We start from the raw sequence: 22207 nt of genomic DNA on the forward strand, positions 1-22207 counted from the left end.
ACTGAATAAACCCTTTACTCCCCAACTTGCTTCTTGGTCATATTTTGCGCAGGAATAGAAACCCTAAGACTAATGGCAAGTTCAAGAGTTGGCGGGGAAACATGAAACCTTGAGAAAGAAATCGAGTAAGAGTGAGAGAGTGATAGGGATACAGGCAAAATGATAAGTTCTGGTCATCCTGAGCTCCATGGCGAGCCTGGAATGATTAGTGGAGCTCTAGGCCAGTGAGAGACCCTGCCTCAAAACAAAGTAGTCAGCACCTTAGTAACAAGGTCCAGCACTGTCCTTTGGCCTTTATACACACCACCAGCAGCACCACATCTCTAGAGTTATGAAGATTAAATTAATAATCGAAGGCTGTGAGCACAACATTCTAGTAAAGGACTCAGGTGGCATGATGAAGCCCTGTTTAAGCTCCAGCACTATAAGATGGAGTGGGCAGGAGGTGTTAACTATAGGTGAGAGTAGATATGAGTAAGTATTTAGAGCATTTAGCACATTTATTCACCCAACATGTGCTTAGTGAGCACATAGTATGGTCAGATACTCTTCCAGGAGTCTACAGCAAAATAGCAGACAAAAACGATAAACCTATTCTCAGGGAGATTATGTTCTAACACAGAAAACACAACAAATCACATACCTCATGGGGTCATGCTAAGAAAAATACAGCCAAACAGGTGACAAGAAAAAAACTGTTTTAGTAGTAGTAAAATATTCTTTGATAAGGGGACATCTAAACAGAAACCATAATAAAAGAAAGGAAAGAATCAAACACAGAGAACTAGGGGAAGAAGTCAGATGCATCCTGGCGATACAATCACTAAATGTGCAGAAAAGTCTTCCTGGTTTATAATTCAAAAGTGCTAACTTTCAGACAAAACCAGGCATGGTTGAACTAAAGGAATGAAACACTGCTTTGGGAGCACTGAAGACAGCACGTGCTCTGGACTACCAACCCCCAGCGCTCTAGACGCAGGGTCATGTGAGAATAAAGGACCCAAAGCTGGAGCCCAAGCACGGTGAGCATCTGAAAGGCAGCACTCAGTGGCGAACTTAAGAGAGGCAAGAACCCTGGCATGGGAAGCATTTGCCTCACTTGCTCTCAGGCAACCTGAGGACAGAATCCACCTGTGCAATCTAGAACCACTCAAACTGAAACTTCCGTTTCAAGGGTGGTACCAGACTGGAGCATAACAGAGCAGACTCCAATCCAGACAGGCGGAACCCATTTTAAACTCAAGCCATATTCATAAATTAAAACCCACAGAACATGAACTCACTCGTACGTTTCTTTTTTGTTTTATACTAGTGATTAAACTGGGAACCATAAGTACAACAAAGCTCCCCTCTGAGCCAGTGGTCATGATCCCTGTGATGTAGAAAGACCCTTTTACAGGGGTCAAATATCAAATATCTTGCATGTCAGGTGTTTACATTACGATTCATAATAGAAGCAAAATTACAGTTATAACGTAGCAAGAAAAATAGTTTACAAGTGGGGGTCACCACACATGAGAAACCGTATTCAAGGGCTGCGGCATTAGGAAGGCTAAGAAGCACTGCTCTAAGCACATATAGTCACAATTTTTTTATATATTTCATAAAACAGGAGCCAGCCTGGACAACATAGCAAGTTCCAGGCCTACAAAGCAAACATGGCAAGTTCCAGGCTATGAAGTGAGACCCCCATCTCAGAGGAGAAAGAAGAAAGAAGAGAAGAGAAGAGAGAAGAGAAGAGAAGAGAAGAGAAGAGAAGAGAAGAGAAGAGAAGAGAAGAGAAGAGAAGAGAAGAGAAGAGAAGAGAAAGGGAAGATGGGATACAGAACTTGGCCTTTACCCAGAAGAGAATTTTAGAAACCAAGTCATCAAATGGTCAGATTTTAACATTTGATAAGCAGCTATATAAGGTTACTTGAAAGAAATGGGAGACTCAAAAGATGGAATGGGGGAAAACAGCATATTAAATGTATATTTTAAAAAAACAAAGAACAAGTACCTAAACTAATATTTTAACACCAAAAATACACAAGATGGAAAAGATTACTAAATATTCATTCAGCAAGGCTCACCATATTTGCAAACAACAAGTTCAAATTAATGACCCAAAGTTAACACAGAAATGTCTAAATAAATCAATGTGCTCAATATAGCAAAAGAGTACAAAGTTTAAAAGTAGAAAAAATGCGCTAGAAATCCTTCCATATGGACTAAACGAATTAGAAACCAACACAGTGGCACAAGAGTATCTGTCACTACAACTTAGCTAAAGAAGATAAAATAAAAAGTCTTAATGAAAGATTGTGAGAATCAGCACCTTTCAGCATGGTCCCTAGGCTAAAAACCACAAAAAATATATTCTTCTGCTTTCTAAGAAACTCTAAAGACAGGAATAACATTTGTGAATTGTTAGAAAATACATTTGTGGGCTCAGAAAACAGGTATTTTATAGCACTTGAATATACTAGACCCTGGGTTGAAGCCTAACCACACATAAAAGACGATTTAAAAAAATCAAATCAAAAACTAGAGAATATAAGTTGAAGAAATGGGTTACCTGGAAGATAAAATGATTTATGCTATCAGCTCCATAAAGACAAGGTCCGTATCTACCTGACTCGTTGCTTTAGTCCCTGTACCCACTGCCTCACTGAGTGGAAATGCTTGCTTGTTTCATGAAAAAAAAGTAGTATCAAATTATTAAAACATAAAGATATAGTCAGATAGGAAAATATGAACATTCTACTTTAAAATCTTGTTCACAGTTAACTCTTTAACTTCTTAAATTACTTACCTGAACATTTAAATGCTGAACCCTGATTAAATTCACACCCTATCCTATAAGAACAATCTTGCCCCAAAAGTTTGAATAGGTGTAAATTTATTGAATAAATCTATCATAGAAGTAAATCCTGCAGGACAGACAGGGCTGAACAGAGGAAGCCTGTTCTCAGAGGGGAAAAAAAAAGGAAATCAACTTCAGAAAAAGGTCATTTGAAGCCGGGCATGGTGGCACACACCTTTAATCCCAGCACTCGGGAGGCAGAGGCAGGTGGATTTCTGAGTTCGAGGCCAGCCTGGTCTACAGAGTGAGTTCCAGGACAGCCAGGGCTACACAGAGAAACCCTGTCTCAAAAAACCAAAAAAAATTAAAAAATTAAAAAAGGTCATTTGAATCTTGAAGACCCATGAATAGAGCTTTCAACACTGAAGGTGACACCAGACTTGTCCTCTACAACTAAAAAATAAGTATCATCCTTTTCTACTGGTGTGCCCAACATGATCAACATATGAAGTGACAGAAAGGATTGGGTTTCTTTTCTTTGTTTTCTGTGGTGCTCAAGACCAAACTCGGGTTCTCAAACATGCTAGGCCAATGCTTTACCACTATATATACCTCAGCCCGGATTCCAGACTTACATAATCAATATATAAGGTCATTTCAATATTGGAAGCTAAATCTTTCTTCTTTTTCTAATTTGTGCAGGTGTTTTGCCTGTGTTCATGTGTGGCTGGTGCCCTTGGAGACAAGAAAAGAGTGTCAGATCTCCTGGAATTTGAGCTACAGACAGTTGTGACCTGAAACATGGGTACTGAGAATTAAGAATCCTCGGGAAGAATAGCCCAGTGCTCTGAAGCACTTGACTCTCTCTTCAGGCCTCTAACTAAATCCTAAGCATAAGAATAAAAGAAAGTCCAAGGCACTGAACAATAATGAACTATGTTACTGATTCCACTCAATTTAAGTATTTATTATAGTTACGAAAATCTCAGTTTTCCTAACACACTTTTAAGTTCTTTAAAGCAAACCAAAAGTAAAAACCACTGACATTCGGGCAAATGTGTCTGGATAAGTTAAACAAGCAGCTTCCTTTCCAAACTCACAGAACTCAGTTACAGAACTAAGGGCATGCTCGGTCACTATTTCACATCCATGGTTCTCTGCTGGTATCTACCACCAGCAGCTCCCTGGCTTAGAGCTCAGGCTTTCCATCTCTTTAATTAGAATCTCAAAATCTTTACTTGACTAGATGGCTAAATAAGGGTTACCCCAAAGGCTCAATTTTTTTAGTGCTCAGTCATCAGATAGTGGCACTACTTGAGAGGGATTAGAAGGTGTGGCATTACTGGAGTAAGTATAACAATGTTAGAAGCATGTCACTTGGGGTGGATTTCGGGGTTTCAGAAGCCCAAGCCACCATACTTGGTGGTGCTCTCTTCATGCCAGCACTCTGCCTGTCGTGTGTCCAGTAATGACGACAATAGACTAAACCTCCAAAAATGAAAGCAAGCTGCAATTAAATGTTTTCCTTTATGAGTTGTGGTTGTGGTTTCTTTTCACAGCTAAAGAACACTGACTAAAACACCCAGTAATTTAAGTAAGTTACATTTGCTTTAAGTCAGTTTTATCATTTATAAAGTGAATATTAAAAATATAGCTTATAACTTTGATTAAAATTGCCTCCTACAGAACTATTAAAGAACAGAATAAAGCTGGGAATGATGACTATTGTGAAGTCAGGAGGACACAAGTTCAAGGTCTTCCTCAGCTACACTGTGACTTCAATACCAGTCTGAGCTATATATGTTCTATCTAAAATAAAGAGAATAATAGGAATACAGAAGTGATATGAGTTCATATACAACTCCTAACAAAATTCAGAGGAAAGCCTTAGCTATATGTGAAAGGCATAAGAGAAGAGATAGAGACGTTCAAGCAATGCCTGCTTAATGACTTCAAAACTCACTTTGCTTTTTCCACTACATTAAATGGTTCTCTAGCTGCAACAGGTGAAAAAAATTGTAAAATATCCTTTGCTGTATTAAACAACTAATCAATGTAGAAATCTACACCTCTGATCGAATTTTCAGGACTAGTTTTTTGTTTTGTTTTGTTGTTGTTTTGTTTTGTTTTTAATGCTCTCTCTGACGCTAAAGAATGAATACTAAGCTAGCACCTCAATGGAAGTATAAGCTCCACGATCAATACCACAAAAATAACTGTAGTGCCACTCATTGGTAGACATTATTAGCATGATTTCTGAGTACCATTGGGATTCTGTATAAAGCTCTACAGGTTTACAGTGGCCCAATCCTGTACTTTGCCCAAAAGTTCTAATATTTTAGCTCAATCATGAAAAACATAGCCAATGACATATCATACCAGTAACATATCATTATGAAAACTGTAAGAAATAAAGTGGAATAATGCATGTGTCAAACAGACACAGCACACAGTAAACCTCAGTAAACCTTAACTATTATGATTATCTTAACAGCACAGAATCAAGTTCAATTCAGAAGCACAACAGTCACCCATATGCTTTTGTTTAAATCTGTTTTATTTATTTACATTTCAAATCTTGTCCCCTTTCCTGGTTTTCCCTCTGCAAACCCCTCATCCCATCCCATCCTCCCCTTCGCCTCTATGAGGGTGCTCCCCCACCCCATCCCCCAATTCCCACCTCATCACTCTAGCATCCCCTTCCACTGGGGCATCAAGCCTCCACAGGACCAAGGGCCTCCCCTTCCATTGATGCCAGGTAAGACAATTCTCTGCTACATGTGTAGTTGCCACATGCTTTTCTCTTGTCCCAAGATCCACAATTAGGGACCACTCATCCAATGTATGCTTAGCCAGCTTTCAAAACCACTCCCTTTATAATTCTGGCCATAGGCAATGAGCAGCACTGAAATAGAAGCCACCAAGTGTAAGGGGATTTATTCTGAAGTTCTTTTGGTTTATGGCTATTTGCATATTAATTTCATAGTAACCTAAGAAAATGAGTTGGTGATAATACCAATAATATTTTCTATTTATATCATCTTCACTAATGATTTTTTTTCTTCTTTTGTTGTTCTATGCTTCTGTTTTTGTATGCTGTGTCAAGGTCTTGCTTCTGTGGCCCTGCCTAGACTGGAATGTTACTATGTAGAACATAAGAAATTGGCCTTGGATCTCAAACTATGCTATGAAGAACCAGGAACCTTGACCTTGGAGTGACCTTCCTACCCCTGCCCCTGCCCCTGCCCCTGCCCCTGCCCCTGCCCCTGCCCCTGCCCCTGCCCCTGCCCCTGCCCCTGCCTCTGCCTCCTAAATGCTGAAACCACCACCACCCCCAGGCTCTTCAACATTAAACACTAATGAACAATTTTAAATTAGGGCCTGCTTTGTTTTAAAAGTTATACTCTGGCATCACTTTTGAAATTGATTATCATATTATAAATATTTTGTAATTTTTATAAATTAAATCAGCAATTTTTAAAAATGATTTGTGCTTTAGTGTTATATGTATATATATGTACATATAGACATATATGTGTGTGTAGATATATACACACATGGAATATATATACACATATATATTTTATAAGCTGAGATATTATTTAAGGTACCAAAACTCAAAGAACATAAAAACTATATTATAAGGTTTAGTACATATATTGCTTCATACGAAACAAATATTTCATCAGTCTCATCAGAGGTAAGATTATTTTAAATTCTTACAGCTTTATGAGACTCAATTTAGTTTATAAGTAAAAGTGTCATACCAATGAAGTCACTACACATTGAACAAAGATCTCTTTAGACAGGAGAAAATCCTTTTCAGTTCCCACACAATAGATTCATCTCTAAAGAAACATAGTTGCTGGGTGTGGTAAGCTAGACCAGCAATCCTAGAACTTGTGAAATAGAAGGAAGATAAGGAAAAGTTCAAGGGCATCCCTGACTACAAAAGAAGTTGGAATTCAGTCTGAGCTATACAATATCCTGTCTCAACAAAAATAAAATAAGCTGAGAAATCCTGCATTTTCTCCCCTTTCAGTACAAACACACACATTCACAGCCACACATGGTGACACACATCTTCAATCCTAGTAATAAGAGACCCTAAATAAACACAGAGAGAGAAAGAGAGAGAAAAAGAGGATTATATACTCTAGCTCTTTTTTTCTTTTTAACTTTTTTACATGTAGTTTCTAATTGTAGACTAATAACTACATATTTATGGGGTACAATGTAAAAAATTCAATATGCGTGTGCACAGTACAAGTGTCAAATCATAGCTCAAAACATCTGCATCTCAAGTTTTTAGGTTGTTTGGCTGGTTGGTTTTGTTTGGTGTTGGAGAAGGTCTCTGTAGCTTTGCAGTTCTGGACCTTGCTATATAGACAACACTGACTTCAAATCGCAGAGATTCACCTGGAATTAAAGGCATGCAGCAGCATGCCTAGCTATCCTTTCTCAAAGTCTTCCTCGTGTTCTTTATTAAGTACATAATAAATTATTATGAACTATAATCACCCTAAACTCTAGAGCTCACTTCTATCTACCTATTCAAGTATCTGTCATCCAATCGACCTCTACTCTACCGCACCTGTTTGTATTTCATCACATGTTTAAATCTAGACTCACCAGATGTCAGCACTCAGGTTCCTGAGTTACAGTATGGTGGTTGAATGAAAATGGTTCCCATATTTGCAAGTTTAGTCCTTAGTTGATGAACTACTTGGGAAGGATTACGAGGTGTAGCCTTGGGCTGGAGAGATGGCTCAATGGTTAAGAGCACTGACTGCTCTTCCAGAGATCCTGAATTCAATTCCCAGCAACCACATGGTGGCTCACAACCATCTTTTTTTTTTAAGTTTTTTTTTTTAATTTATCTATTTATTTTATGTATATGAGTACACTGTAGCTGTACAGATGGTTGTGAGCCTTCATGTGGTTGTTGGGAATTGAATTTTAGGACCTCTGCTCGCTCCAGTCAACCCCGCTGGCTTGGGTCAACTCCGCTTGCTCCAAGCCAAAGATTTACTTATTATTATATATAAGTACACCGTAGCTGTCTTCTGACACACCAGAAGAGGGCGACCGATCTTATTTATTACGGGTGGTTGTGAGTCACCATGTCGTTGCTGGGATTTGAACTCAGGACCTTCGGAAGAGCAGTCCGTGCTCTTACCCACTGAGCCATCTCGTCAGGCCCCCCGCCTTTTTTTTTTTTCACAACCATCTTGTAATGGGATATGATGCCCTTTTCTGGGGTGTCTGAAGACAGTAACAGTGTATTCACATAAAATAAGCAAATAAATCTTAAAAAAAAAAAAAAAAGGGAAGGGGTGGCCTTGTTGGAGAAGGTGTGACACTAGGGATGGGTTCTGAGGTTTCAAAAGTCCACACCAGGCCCAAAGTCACTCTGTCTCTCCCTGTTGCCTGTGGGTTAGGATGTAAAGCTGTCAACTACTGCTCCAGATCCATTACTGTCTGCTTCCTGTCATGATGACCATGGACTAATCCTCTGAAACTGTACATAAACCCCCAATTAAATGCTACCCATTATGAGTTTCCATGGTTATGGTGGTTATGGTATCTTTTCACAGTAATACAACAGTAACCATGACTGACAAGGTACCCTATTTCCTGAGAGCCAATAAAAGAATACTAATGTAAAAAGAAAAAAAAAAAAAAAAACTACTTTAAGAGCAGTTTAGCATGTGGTGCACACCTGTAATCCCAGCTACTTTAGAGGTGGAGGCTGGGGCATGAGAATCAGTGTGAGCAATTTAGGAAGATTATGGATCAAAATAGAAACAAAAGGGCTGGAGATACAGCTCAGCGCGAAACGCTTACCTAGGATCTAAGAGGCTCTGGGTTCAATTTCAAACACCACCAAAAAATAAAAAAGCAGGTTGTGAGACTATTTTTAAAAGAAATTCACGAGGGTCTGCAGAGATAGCTCAGCAGTTTCAAGCCCTTTTTCTCTTGCAGAGGAGCTAGGTTCAAGTCCTAGCACCCACATGGCTCACAGTGATTCCTAACTTCAGTTCCAGATGATCTGACACTCTCTTCTGACCTTCACAGGTACAAGGCATGTACACAGTATACAAAACATGTTTTTCAGGCAAAAACATTTATACACATAAATTAAATAAACCTAAAACAAATTTTTTAAAAGGCAAATGCATGACAATATTCTTTTAGATGCAAAAAGGATACTAAGGGCACTCAAAGCTGTATGATGACAACCACAGCTGTGAAGCTAGTTGGCCAGGTACTTGCTGCATAAGCAAAAGACCTGAGTCTGGATCTCCAGGACGCATGTAAGGGCTGGGTAGAGCAGTACACACATAAGGGCTGAGTATAGCAGTACACATCTATAACCCAGTACTAGAGGCAGGAAGAGAGGACAAGCGGATGCAGGCTTGCTGGCCAGCCCATCTGGCTGAAGTGGCAAGTTCCAGGTTCAGTAAGAGCCCTTGTCTCAACAATTAAGATGAAAAGACATAGAAAAACACACCAGACATCAACATCAACTATCACACTCTCAGAAACAAGCAAGTGCACATGCACACTTATACACATACACACACACACATAAAGCAATTAAAACACACAAATAAATAAAGAAGGAAGCACACCTAGTAAAGTAGCTGCATAACAAGGATGAGTTAGGCTTCTCAGTACCTAGGTCGAAGTGCCTGGCTGGCATGACCTTATAATGCCAATGCAAGGGGGTGCAGAAACAGGAGAACCTGGAGTTCACTGGCTAGCCCGTCTAGCTGAATCAGTGAGCTCTCGGTTCACTGACAGACTCTGTTTCAAAAAAATAAGGTAAAAGGAAATTGAGGAAGACATGCATTGTCAACTTCCAGCATCCATGTGTGCATGTGAAATAAACTCACACCTGGGTATACACACAGAAACACAAACTCACACATAGGTATACATACAGACACACAACCTCACACATGGGTATACACACAGACACACAACCTCACATATGAGTATAAACACAGACACACAACCTCACACATGGGTATACACACAGACACACAACCTCACACATGGGTATACACACAGACACACAACCTCACACATGGGTATACACACAGACACACAACCTCACACATGGGTATACACACAGACACACAACCTCACACATGGGTATACACACAGACACACAACCTCACACATGGGTATACACACAGACACACAACCTCACACATGGGTATACACACAGACACACAACCTCACACATGGGTATACACACAGACACACAACCTCACACATGGGTATACACACAGACACACAACCTCACACATGGGTATACACACAGACACACAACCTCACACATGGGTATACACACAGACACACAACCTCACACATGGGTATACACACAGACGCAGCTGAATTATATGATGGTGCAAGCCCATAATACTAGTGCCAAGGAGGGTGAGGAGTTCAAGGCCTGCCTGCCTGGGCTGTATATAAAAACAAAAAAGAAAACTGAGAAATGTGGTAACATTCACTGGTAACACTGCTTGCCTGGCCATAAAGAACAGAATTCCATATGAAGAAAAAAATAGATAGGAAGAAAGGAGACAAGCAGGGAGAAGGGCAGAGAAAGACAGGAGGGAGGGAGGGGCAAGTTGCCCAACAAATCCTTTAAATGAGATAGAGGAGAAAGAAAAAAAAAACGAAATATCCCTCAAGGTTTATTTACATGGGCCTTTATATAAAAAAAATAATAATAGGAACAGGCTCAGCGGTTAAGAGTACTGACTGCTCTTTTGAAGGTCCTGAGTTCAAATCCCAACAACCACATGGTGGCTCACAACCATCCATAATAAGATCTGACACCTCTTCTGGTGTATCTGAAGACAGCTACAGTGTACTTAAATATAATAATAAATAAATCTTTAGGCCAGAGAGAGCAGAGCCAGAGCAAGCAGAGGTCCTGATTTCAATTCCCAGCAACAACATGATGGCTCACAACCATCTGTACAGCTACAGTGTACTCATATACATAAAATAAATAAACAAATCTTTTTTAAAAATGATAGGAACTAGACTTCTAATAGTTCTAGCTTCTTTAATAAAAATATTAAGACATTTATATTTAACCAAGATTGTATTTTTTAAGGTAAAATTAGTTTATGTTGTGTAGGATGGCTCTAATTTCTAGGCTCAAGGAATCATCAGGCCTTACCTCCTATGTAAAAAGGTACTAAGAGGTATGCCAATATGCACAGCTTTAGCAAACACTTTCAGGATGCTAAGCATTAGGGCGATTTCTAGAGTGACAAAGCTAAAATACTGTATGGCTCCTCTATAACAGCAGCTCTCAAATTGTGTTGGCAGTGACCCCTTTGTGTTAAATGACCCTTTTATAGGACCACCAGATAACAGAGATATTTATATTATAACTAATAACAATAGCAGAATTACAGTTATGAAGTAGCAGTGAAAACAATTTTATGGTTGGGGGTCCCCACAACATGAGGAACTGTATTAAAGGGTTGCATCATTAGGAAGGTTGAGAATTACTGCTCTCTCTACATATTATGAAAACAAAACTATATTTGGGCCCACAGGTAATTTCAACTCTCCCTGGCTTAGAAGGCAGAGACAAGAACTCTGTAGCAAGCTGGTTAGACTAGGTAATGGGTGAGCTCTGGGTTCTGAGTGAGACCCTACCTCACTAAATAAGATAAAGAACAAAGAAGATTGCCCATGTCAAGTTCCAGACTTGGAATTATACATGTGAGCATACATAATATATGCTTACAACACACACATACAAAAAAAATCACTCAGTGAAAGAAGAGCTAAATAAACAGAGAAATGTTCTATGCTCTGTACTAAGCCAATATTCCTCAAAATGAGCTATACATCCAACAGTCCCTATCAAAATCCATGCTTGCTAGCTAGGCATAGTGGTACACACCTTTAGTCCCAGTACTTAGGAGTTGAAGGTCAACCTGTCTACATAGTGAGTTCTAAGACAGCCAGAGCTATGTAGATAGAGACCCTGTCTCAAAAACATGAAGTTAAAAATTAAATTCCTGCTCTATTTTTTTAACAAAACCTAATAACCTGAATTTACAATTCACTTGGAAATGCAAAGAACCTAGAATAATTAAAATCTTTTTTAAAAAGGAAAACATTAAGACAGCTACATTCCCTATTTCAAAACTTACTACAAACTTACAGTAATCAGCATAGTTTGGAATTAGTAAAAAAAGATATATAGATCAATGGAATATAAACTGAGAGTGTATCTCAGTGATATAGTCTATGTTTAGTATGTTTAGTATACACACACATATACACAAATGGGGGAGAGGGAGGAAAAGAGAGAAAGGAGGGGGAGAGAAGAGGGAGGGAAAAGGAGGGGAGGGAGAGAGGAGGAGGGAGGGTGAAAGGGGGAGGGAGAGAGAGAGAAGAGAGAGAGGGTAAGAGAGGGAGAATGCACCTTGGGTTTCATCTACAGCTCTACAAAATAGAAATTTAAAATATAGTGAGCTAGAGAGAGAGCAAGATGACAGTGCACACCTTAAACCCAACATTCCTGAGGTAGAGGCAAGAGAATCTTTCTTAGTTCAAGACCAGCCTGGTCTACACAGCAAGTTCCAAGTCATTCAGTGAGAAGCTGTCTAAAGGAAATAAATAAATCCCATACCTGTAAGCTCATTCTACGGAGGTCAAGAAAGGAGGATCCCGAGGGCTTGCTTGCCAGCCAGTCCTTAGGTTCAGTGAAAGCCATGTCTCAAAACATAAGGTAACCACAGGTAAGTATAACTTGCACCCTCATCAAAGAAGCCTCTTTTCTCTGTGAACAGAGGCCACTACCGAAAGCTACAACTACTCAAAAGGCAGAGAACAACCAACTGTGGAGTGCCCAACCCCAACTAATGTATTACACACAGCCCTTACACCAATGGCTCAGGGAACATTGCACAAGACAGGGTGCAAAGAGCCTAAGAGCCACAGGACATCTGCTACAAGACAAACCTCCTAACATGATAGGGAACTACACCCATAAAGTGACAACAGTGTGGCTGCTTAGAGAAAATCTAAAAACAATGACAATACCAGTTGACTGCCAACCTAGAGAGGGGAGATCACCTGGAGTCCCACCTCTAGGGAGAGATCTTCAGGCTTAAAACCTGCTGAGAGAGGGAGACTTAGTCTTCCCCCAAAGACAGGCCTCCTAAATGATTATCCAATACCAACCAGTCAGCCTCCTCCCAAAAACAAAAAAAAATACACATATAGACTCAGTATGTACACACACACATACACATATGATCACATACATATACATATATATGTAACAACAATAAAGAATAAGAGACCATGAGTTTGAAAGGGAACAAGGGAAACCATGGAAAGGGTTGGATGGAAGCAAAATGGGAGGGGGGCAAATGATTATATTTTAATTTAAAAAAATTCTCTGAAAAAAAAGAATATCACAAGGTGGACAGCAATTGATATGCAATCCTCAATTTCTGACATCCATGCACACACATACAAGTATACAGACATACACCTGCATGCACATGAACACACACACAAAAAAAATTGTAATGAAAACAGTCAAGACAGATATTTATGCTTATAGTCAACTGAGTTCCAGCAAAGGCACCAAGACAGAAAAATACTAGGATCAGCCTTTCTACAAGTGGCAAAGAGGCAATTAGATAACCAAGTACAAAATAAAAATTCACATCCTGTAAAAGTTAACGCAAAACCCATCACAGGCTAATTAAAAGAGGGAAACTGTCTTAATGTCTTGAGCACAGAATGTAAATATTCCAAATTTAGATAATAAAATTAAAATATACTAATGGTTGTAAAGCTCTATAAATAGACTTAAAATAACTGAATTATGTAAATGAAGTAAACATACTGATTAATCTCATCAACACATTTCATTGGTCAATGGTCCAATTAGCTCAGAACATTAAGACAGACACTCCACCAAAAGATGTGTGTGACACAAGAGGTCCCACTGTCCTGTCTGGCATCCATACTACAACTTGAGAGGAATATACCAAACTGAAGCTAAATTCAAGAAAAGCAAAAGAGAAACAAAATGAAACTGTTACTTGAAGTCTCACCTTACCTTTGGACTGCAGATAAGTAAGGCCATAAATCCTTCTGATTGTGCTCAAAGCAACTGAGTAGAGGTTTGCTGAGGTTTTTTTTCTTTTGTTTTCTTTGGGGTTTTATCGAGTTATTGAGACAGGGTTTCTCTGTGTAGCCCTGGCTAACTTGGAACTTGCTCTGATTAACACACTGGCCTGGAACTCAATCTGCTTGCCCCTGTCTCACCAGTGCTGGAATTAAAGGCCTGTGCCCAATTGCAGTTGAGCTTTCTATCACTAATACCAATCACAAAAAGATAATCAACAAGAATGTTTCTAGAGTAGATTACTCCTAATCCTTAAATGTATAGGTACAGCATTATGTAGGAAGTAATCTAGATACTGATACGACTAATAAAAACCCAGTGGATGAGTTATCTTTATACTAAAGTTCATTTAAGAGTTTGAAAAGTAACCAACTATGGATTTATGTAGCCCACATAAAATTTTTAAACATTATTTTTATTTTTAAAGGTTTCTTTTTTTTAAATTAGACTTCTAATTTTTCTCTCCAAAAACTAAAGATGTGCAACACCACTGAGACCACATTACAGCAAGACAACAATCAGCTGGGATGGCTGTTGCCCTCTGAAGCAAGCAAAGGTTATTCTATACCATTTATAAAAACATTTCTTTGCCAGGACATACGTCAATTTTTTACACAACAAATAATAAGACATAATATTCCATTTTTCAAGCTGTAACATTTAAATTAAAAATCAGAGGCTGTACATGTGGTGCTATTATACACTTGTAACCTCAGGGAAGATGGAGTAGGGAAACCTCAAAATCACAACTAGCCTAACTAGCCTCACCACACAGCAAGTTCTAGCTCAGCCTGGCTACACATTACAAAGGGATGTTGTTGTTGTTGATGATGATGATGAAGATGATGATGATGATAATAATAATAATAACAAACTAGCTGGGTGGTGGAGCCTTTATTCCCAGCACTCAGGAGGCAGAGGCAGCTGGATTTCTAAATTTGAGGACAGCCTGCTCTATATAGCAAGTTTCAGTACAATCAGGACTACAGAGACCTATCTCAAAAACCCCCAAAAAGAAGGGGGATTTGTCAACTTGACTACACCTGGAATTAACCCAAAAAAGGTGAGCACACCCATGAGGGATTTTTGCTTAAAGTGGGAAAATTACTTGTAATCCAGATCTTTAAAGTAGGAAGATGCACTTTTAATCCAGATCTTGAGGTAAGAAGACATACTTTTGGAGTGTGTGTGTGTGTGTGTGTGTGTGTGTGTGTGTGTGTGATGGAAAACTCCACCTCTCATCGGGGCCACATGTTCTGCTAGAAGCCTATATAAAGACATGGAAGAAGGACGCCTTTGCTCTCTGCCTGCTTGCTGTCACCTCACTAGTAAGTCCATTCCTTCAATTACACTAGAGCCTACTTTTTCAGGATTCTGGCATACTGAAAATCAGCTGAGACATCCAGCCTCAGGAACTGCACAACTACACATTCTTGGACCTTCCACTTATAGGCAACCATTGTTGGATTGGCTGGACCATGGTCATTCTAATAAACTCCCATATGCATATAAAAAGATTCACTCTACAAGCTCTGTTAACTCTAGAGAATGCTGACTAATGCAAGATCCTATCAAATAAATAAATAAATAAACAAGCAAGCATGAAAATATATATTTGTCATTAGCCCAAGAGGGAAACATTATTCAATTAAATACCACTGAGTATCTTTAGATGAATAGTAGAAATCTTGAACTCTGTAGCAAGTTCCTGGAATATGCCAAAATATTAATTGTTCTGTATCCACTGTCTGATAAGTAAACACACAATTGAAGACAAAAGAAAACGGTTTCAAATTGCAACATGAAAAATATAAAAGTGGAGAACTTTGAAATGCTAGAATATATCAGTATCCTACTCATCAAAATTTAACTGAGAAGCAGATTTGCAAAGGAAATTACCAGAGATAGTAACTTTCAAAGAATTTATAACAGGTCAGTCAAGCTCCATGAGCAAAGTTCAGAAGCAACATTCTATGAAGCCAGACGTCTGCAGTTGTATGGCCCTACTACTTACTATCTGGACAACTCTGGAAAGACAGGCTGCTCTTTAACATTAGACCGTTTTGGGGGTTTTTTTTTGTTTGTTTGTTTGGTTGGTTGGTTGGTTGGTTTGATTTTTTTTTTTTTTTCTTTTTGGTTTTTCAAGACGGGGTTTCTCTGTATAGCCCTGGCTGTCCTGGAACTCACTTTGTAGACCAGGCTGGCCTCGAACTCAGAAATCCACCTGTCTCTGCCTCCCAAGTGCTGGGATTAAAGGCGTGCACCACCACGCCCAGCAGAAAGTTATTTTTTAAAGTAACAAATATTTAATCATTTAAACAAAATAAACAAACAAACAAATGGTCATAGAATATGTTTTTAGCTGGGTACAGTGGTATGTGCCTTTAGTCCTAGCTACTGGGGAGGCTGGGATAGAAAGATCACTCTGAGTCCTGGAGTACAAGGCTAACCTAGGCTACACATGAAGATTTCTTCTCTCAAAACAGGGAAGAAAGAATGTATGTATTCCTAACTTTCATATGCCTAAGAAATGAAAAAGTTATGATACTGTACTAGCAAGTCTTTTCTCAACTTAACACAGACTAGAGCCACTGGAGACGGGGTAGCCTCGATTAAGACAATGCCTCTCTAAGCCTGGGCTATAGACAAACCTGTAGAACACCTTCTTAATTGATGGATGGAGAGACGGAACCATTGTGAGTGCTGCCACCTCTGGGCAGGTGGTCTGGAATCCCTAAGAAAACAGACTGAGCAAGTCATGGGGAGCAAGCCAGTAAGCAGCACCCCTCCAAGGCTCCTGTATCAGCTCCCGCCTCCAAGTCTCTGCCTTCTTTGAGTTCATGTCTTGATTTCCTTCAGTGATGAACAGTGATGTGGAAGCCAAATAAACCCTTTTCCCCCACAACTTGTTTTTGGTCATGGTGTTTCATCACAGCAATAGTAACCCTAACTAAGGTAATACTCAAAAAACATAGTTGGTATTTATTAAACGAAAATTCCACTAGAGACTAACTCTCTACAAATGAAGGTTCACATGGCTCACACTGCTGTAATTTCATGACTTACACATGTCTCATGTTCTGTTGCTTGATTCCTATTTTTCACAATTTTGGAAGTTTTAATTCAATGTACCATTAAGAAAGAGATAGTTAGCACTCGCTGAGGTACATGCCTATAATCCCGGTGTGCAGGAGGCAGAAGCAGGAAGATTCTAACAAGTTTTCTGACCGTCTGGTCTACACAGACAGAACCAGACCAAGTAAGTAGGCATAATGAGAATCTGCTTAAGACAGAAAGACAGGGACAGAGGGAGGAAGGGAGGGAGGGAGGGAGGGAGGGAGGGAGGGAGGGAGGGAGGGAGGGAGGGAGGGAAGGAAGGAGGGAGGAAAGAAGGGAGGAAGGAAGGGAAGGAAAAAAGGGAGGAGAGAGGGAGGAAACGAGAAAAAAAGATACAACTGGGGTAATATTTTTGTCAGCAATGTGCCTGCCATTCAAGATTGACAATCAGACTTCAGTCCCCAATTCCCACATGAAAGGCACGCACCTGAACCCTAGTGTTAAGAAGGTAGAGACATGAGGATCCCTGGAGCTTGCTGGCCAGTCATTCTAGTTGAATCCTCCAGTTCCATGTTCAGTGACAGATAGATAGATAGAAAGATGGATCAATGGATGCATGCATGCATACATGCATGAATGCCAGGCAGTGGTGGTGCACACCTTTATTCCCAGCACTCAAGAGGCAGAGGCAGGTTGATCTCTTAAGTTTGAGGTCAGTCTAGTCTACACAGAGAAACCCTGTCTTAAAAAGAAAAAATGGGGCCAGTCCACTGGTAACAGCACTGGCTGAAAATCTGATTTTGATTTTGATCTCTAGAATCCACAAAAAGCCAGATGCCCTGACTCCTATCTGTAATCCCAACACTTCTTCAGCAAGCTCGGAGGAAAAAAGAATCACCCCAAAGGGCAAGGGTTGGCTAGACTAGACTATGCAGAGCAGACGGTAAGACAAGTAGAAGTGAAAGGAGAGGACTACCTTCCAAAAATCTGCCCTCTGACCTCCACACCCAGGCCTGGCATGCTCACCTGCACTTACATATACATGCTCGCACACAACAACGAAGAAAATATGTTAAATAAGTAAGTAAGGTGGAGAGGACACCAGTGGACATCAACCCCTGGCCTACACACATACATACACTAGTACATACATACATATAAGAAAAAAGTTAATAATCAACTTTCTGCACAGACTGAATGAGAAACCAATGATGGGAACTAAAAAATGTGTTTACATTAAAGTTTTTTTTTAAAGCAATGTTGTAAAAAGTTTTTTTAAGTGAGATAAAAAGGAATAAAATCCATTGGTGGAGGGTTAGCCATGAATATTTATCATGACCAATGACTGCTGTGTCCTTGAGGCAAGCACTGCCTAAGGTACATATACCTGCTTAGAGACAAAAAACAACCACACACCAATTCATGTGACAGATATAGTCCTGAAAAGACTAGTCCTAAAAACCAAACTGGAGCAAGTATATATTTAACTCTTCTCTATCTTGGTCTCCGAGTCTTTGAGATGGCACACATGTATTAGGTTATGTCAAGAAGAGTTAAATAAGAAGGCCACTTGGTCCTCTACCGGGCACAGAATCCAGGTTCTTCCTTGGAACAGAATTACAGCTCACACTATGTCCACTAAGAAATATTAGATGCAGCAATGGTAACAAATGAGATGAACTAGCTGGACCACCAATGCCCCATATTTTAATCATGAAAGGTACTCTAAATGATGACAGAGGAAAGGATGGCCAGGGGCCCCTCTCAGCCACTCTGCCCATGCTGCTCAAAAGAGGGGATACTGCTGAAAAGGGCATACAAAGGGCAGACCTTACCTCTTTGTACACTGTGAGCATGCAAGTATGACGAACCTAACCTTAAAGTCCATATCAGGACCACCCTTCAGCAAACTATTAATAAAAAATTTGGACTTTCTTTAAGGATAAAAATCCAAGTGATTCCTGTTGGTCCTCCACCCCATCAAACCACACTATATAGAAGAGGAGTCTGAACCTTCCTGCCAAAGAGCGTTGTACGTTCACACAGAAACAACTACGGATGGATGATATCACTACAAGATTTCTGCACATCCAAACTACATTAGGTTCAGAAAGAGAAACCAAAATTAAATTTGTTTATTGTGGAAAAGGAATAGATGAATTTGCATTTCATCTGGAAGCTCACTGTTGAAAGTTCAAACACAAGATCCCCAAAGTAGTAAAGTTGGATGATGGATACCCAGAGTTCACTACACTACACTATTCTAATATTTATAATATGCATATATTATATATATGTTTCAATAATATATAGTTTCAAAAATGTGTATATGTGTATGTATCTTTCAGTATATCGAAAATCATAATACAATAATAAAGAAATAAAATATAGTTTAAAGTTTTACTCTTCAAAAGTAAGTGCATTTCACCTATACCTATTTTGTCATTCTAGAATCTGTATTGCAAATAACCAGACTAACAGTAAAAGCCTAATGAAGGAAATAATTAACTGCCTGGAATAAAACAGTCTAACCTTGAAAATATAGAGGTAAAAAGAATGGCTACTAAACAGTTATTACAACTACTGCACATTTATATCTGACACCATGTATTATCTTCTAACACCAGTTGAACAAGAGAAAATTATTTTAAAACCAAACTCGGTTTCAACTCTTTTAAGTTGATAAGCAACAGAAAACTAAAGTCTAAAAGGCTCCACTAAAACTAATTTCTAAAAATGGAATGGAAAAAGAAAAAAAGAAAGTATCTCATATCCACTTAAAATAAGCCATTGCCCACCATAATCAACAATTTCCAATGACCAAGTTTGTTTCAATGATAAACACAAATTTACAAAAGCATCAAGCTCACACTGTGGCTGCCTCAGGCCTTTTTCAAATTGACATTCAATTACCACAAGATAACCCTAAACCCACTGCAAAATTCAACCTTGATTAGTTATTTCTAAAACTAAAAGTAGCCAAAATTTTAAAAATACTAATTTCCAAGTTAGCCTATATCAGCACTATGAACATGAATTCTGTATTTAAAACTAACTATAGCAAAACATAACTTAGGCAAAGACTTACATTAGCTCCCAAGCCAAAAAAGAGTCATTTATTCAAAATATTAAAGAGAAATCGCAGGCTTAAACATACACTCCAAGAGGAAAAAAAAGTTACATCCAAATTCTCCATCGAACACCTGACTCCCCCCAACACACACACATGCACACACACGCACACACAAATATACTTCCACATCAACACTTGCTTAATTAGCACAAAGGTGATCTGTTTGTGTTCTTTGAAAACCTGAAGAATCAAATTTTGCATAATTCTCCTTAAACTGAAATACAAGTAATTGCTCCATTTAGGTCAAGTAGAATTTGTGTCTATCCATGGAAAAAGCCATTAGATTGAGTGAAGCACATGACCCCAACTTCGTCTTGTTCCCCAACTCACCGAGAAAAGTATATGCTTATAAAATATTTATCTACTTACCAGGTTAAAGACAGTTTCTACAATATCCCTATTGGACACTTCTCCAACTTCAACCAACCCAGTCAGCACGGCGAATTTCATTCTGATGCCCCTGATGGGGAGCCCGGGCTTCAGAGACAGCGCACCCCCTTCCGTAGGGGTTTCTTCTTTCCCTCCACCTCCCCCGTCATCACCTGTTGGTGGCCGGGAAGGGGCACGATTGTCTTCACTAGCCATGACTAGTTCACGAGAAAGGACAAGTCAGAGTCACCCTGGGCCAGCAGTCGCTGCACGGAGAAGAGGCACCAACACACACACGCAAACGCTAAACCAAAAAAGGGTCTCTGTTCCAACTTGCGGAGAAACCCCAAAAAAGCAGGAAAGTCCTTGGTCGTCGCCCTCCTCCTCTTGGAGACTATTTGTCCAATCTCTCTCCCGGAGGCTGACAACAACGCCAAAGCCTATTGGAAGATTAAACATCTGTTAAATAGGGTAGGTCTGTCGTGGGATTTTTTAGGGAGGAGAGGGAAATAGTTACTGTCTGTCAAATAAGTTACTAAGGGCACCCCAAGGGCCAGCCGGCCGGCCGCTCCTCCCGGGCTCCATCGCCCGCTCCGCCGAAGGCGGGTCCTCCAGGCCGGCGAGCAGGCTCACTCCTCCCCCCAGCCCGCGCAGGTGGTGGGCGCGGGCAGGTGCACCGCGGGGGACTGTCGCCGGCAGAGGACGGGGGCCCCCTGCGACCACTGAGGTCCAAAGTTCCTCCTCACCCGGAGACTCCGGCCTCGTCCTCACCCCCGCCGGGGCGCAGCGAGACGGAGGTGGCGGCGGAGATCCAGGGCAGGAAAAGGCGGGGGAAGGGGGCGGTGATTCTCCTCAGCGCTCGGCCCAGGGGGAGGAGTGGAGCACCTCGCCCGGGCACCTGAGCTCGGCTGAGGAGAGGGAGGGAGGTGTGTGCTGGGGCGGGAAGGCAGGCCCGACGCGCCTGCGGGGACCGGGACAGGAACCGGGACGGGACCGGGGAGAGAAAGGTCAAGGCACCTGGTCGCAGCCTTCAAGTTTCCCTAGTCCGCTCCCCGGGAGCCCGGCGGCTGCCTAGAACTCCGTGCTTCCCTAGGCCGCCCCACCCCTGCGCTCAGCCCTTGCAAACGCAGCTACTGCAGGCGCTGGCGACGCCGCGGCTCGTGCCGCCGCGGTGGCCGAGGATGCTACTGCCACAGAACGCCGGGCTACGGCGCGCGGGACTACCCCTATGCCTACTGAAGCTGCTCCTCGCCGCCATGACAGCGCCGAGGGCTGCCGGGCGCGGCGTGCGCGTGCGCGAGCGCGCGGGGTGGTGGGGCGGGCGAGCGAGTGAGCGAGCGAGAGGGCGGGCGCCCAGGCGGAGGAGGCTTAGTAGGGGACGTGCGGGCGGGCCCGGGGAACCGCGGGTGAGTGGCGGAGCAGAGCACGCGCGCTCGCTGGAGGTGCCACGCGGGCGGGAGCGCGCCTCGAGAGCGCGCTGCGCAGGTAGAGCCGCAAGCGGCGCGCTTTCCCCTCGCACTCTTCGGCGGCGAACAGGAGGCGGGTGCTGTGCAACAGCAGGTCTCTGGGCGCCGAGAGAACCCGCCCCACGTTGTCAAGGTGTCCTCGTGTTGGACTTGGAGAAGGACACCTGAGGGACTTAGGAGTCGTTGAGGTGGCGGCGCTGGAG

At 41.1% G+C, this 22207-nt stretch overlaps 1 protein-coding gene across 4 annotated transcripts in view; it reads right to left on the reverse strand.

The window, feature by feature from the left end:
* Positions 1-21790, reverse strand: part of Lrba (LPS responsive beige-like anchor protein) — a 576347-nt gene extending 554557 nt beyond the window's left edge. For 3 of the 4 annotated variants that reach the window (XM_021158805.3, XM_085835789.1, XM_021158804.3), the window contains exons 1-2: positions 21285-21511; positions 20539-20978 (exon numbers count right to left, since the gene is read on the reverse strand). In XM_021158805.3, coding sequence (XP_021014464.1) covers positions 20539-20754 — 216 coding nt within the window. In that variant the 5' untranslated portion in view covers positions 20755-20978; positions 21285-21511. Of the gene's footprint in view, positions 1-20538; positions 20979-21284; positions 21512-21555 lie in introns of those variants that run through there. The other variant, XM_029475138.2, reaches the window with a different exon arrangement.
* Between the last annotated feature and the right edge of the window lie 417 nt (positions 21791-22207).

Source organism: Mus caroli, unplaced genomic scaffold (genome assembly GCF_978045245.1).
Source record: "Mus caroli unplaced genomic scaffold, Mus_caroli_1 scaffold_3, whole genome shotgun sequence".
NCBI classification, from domain to species: domain Eukaryota; kingdom Metazoa; phylum Chordata; class Mammalia; order Rodentia; family Muridae; genus Mus; species Mus caroli.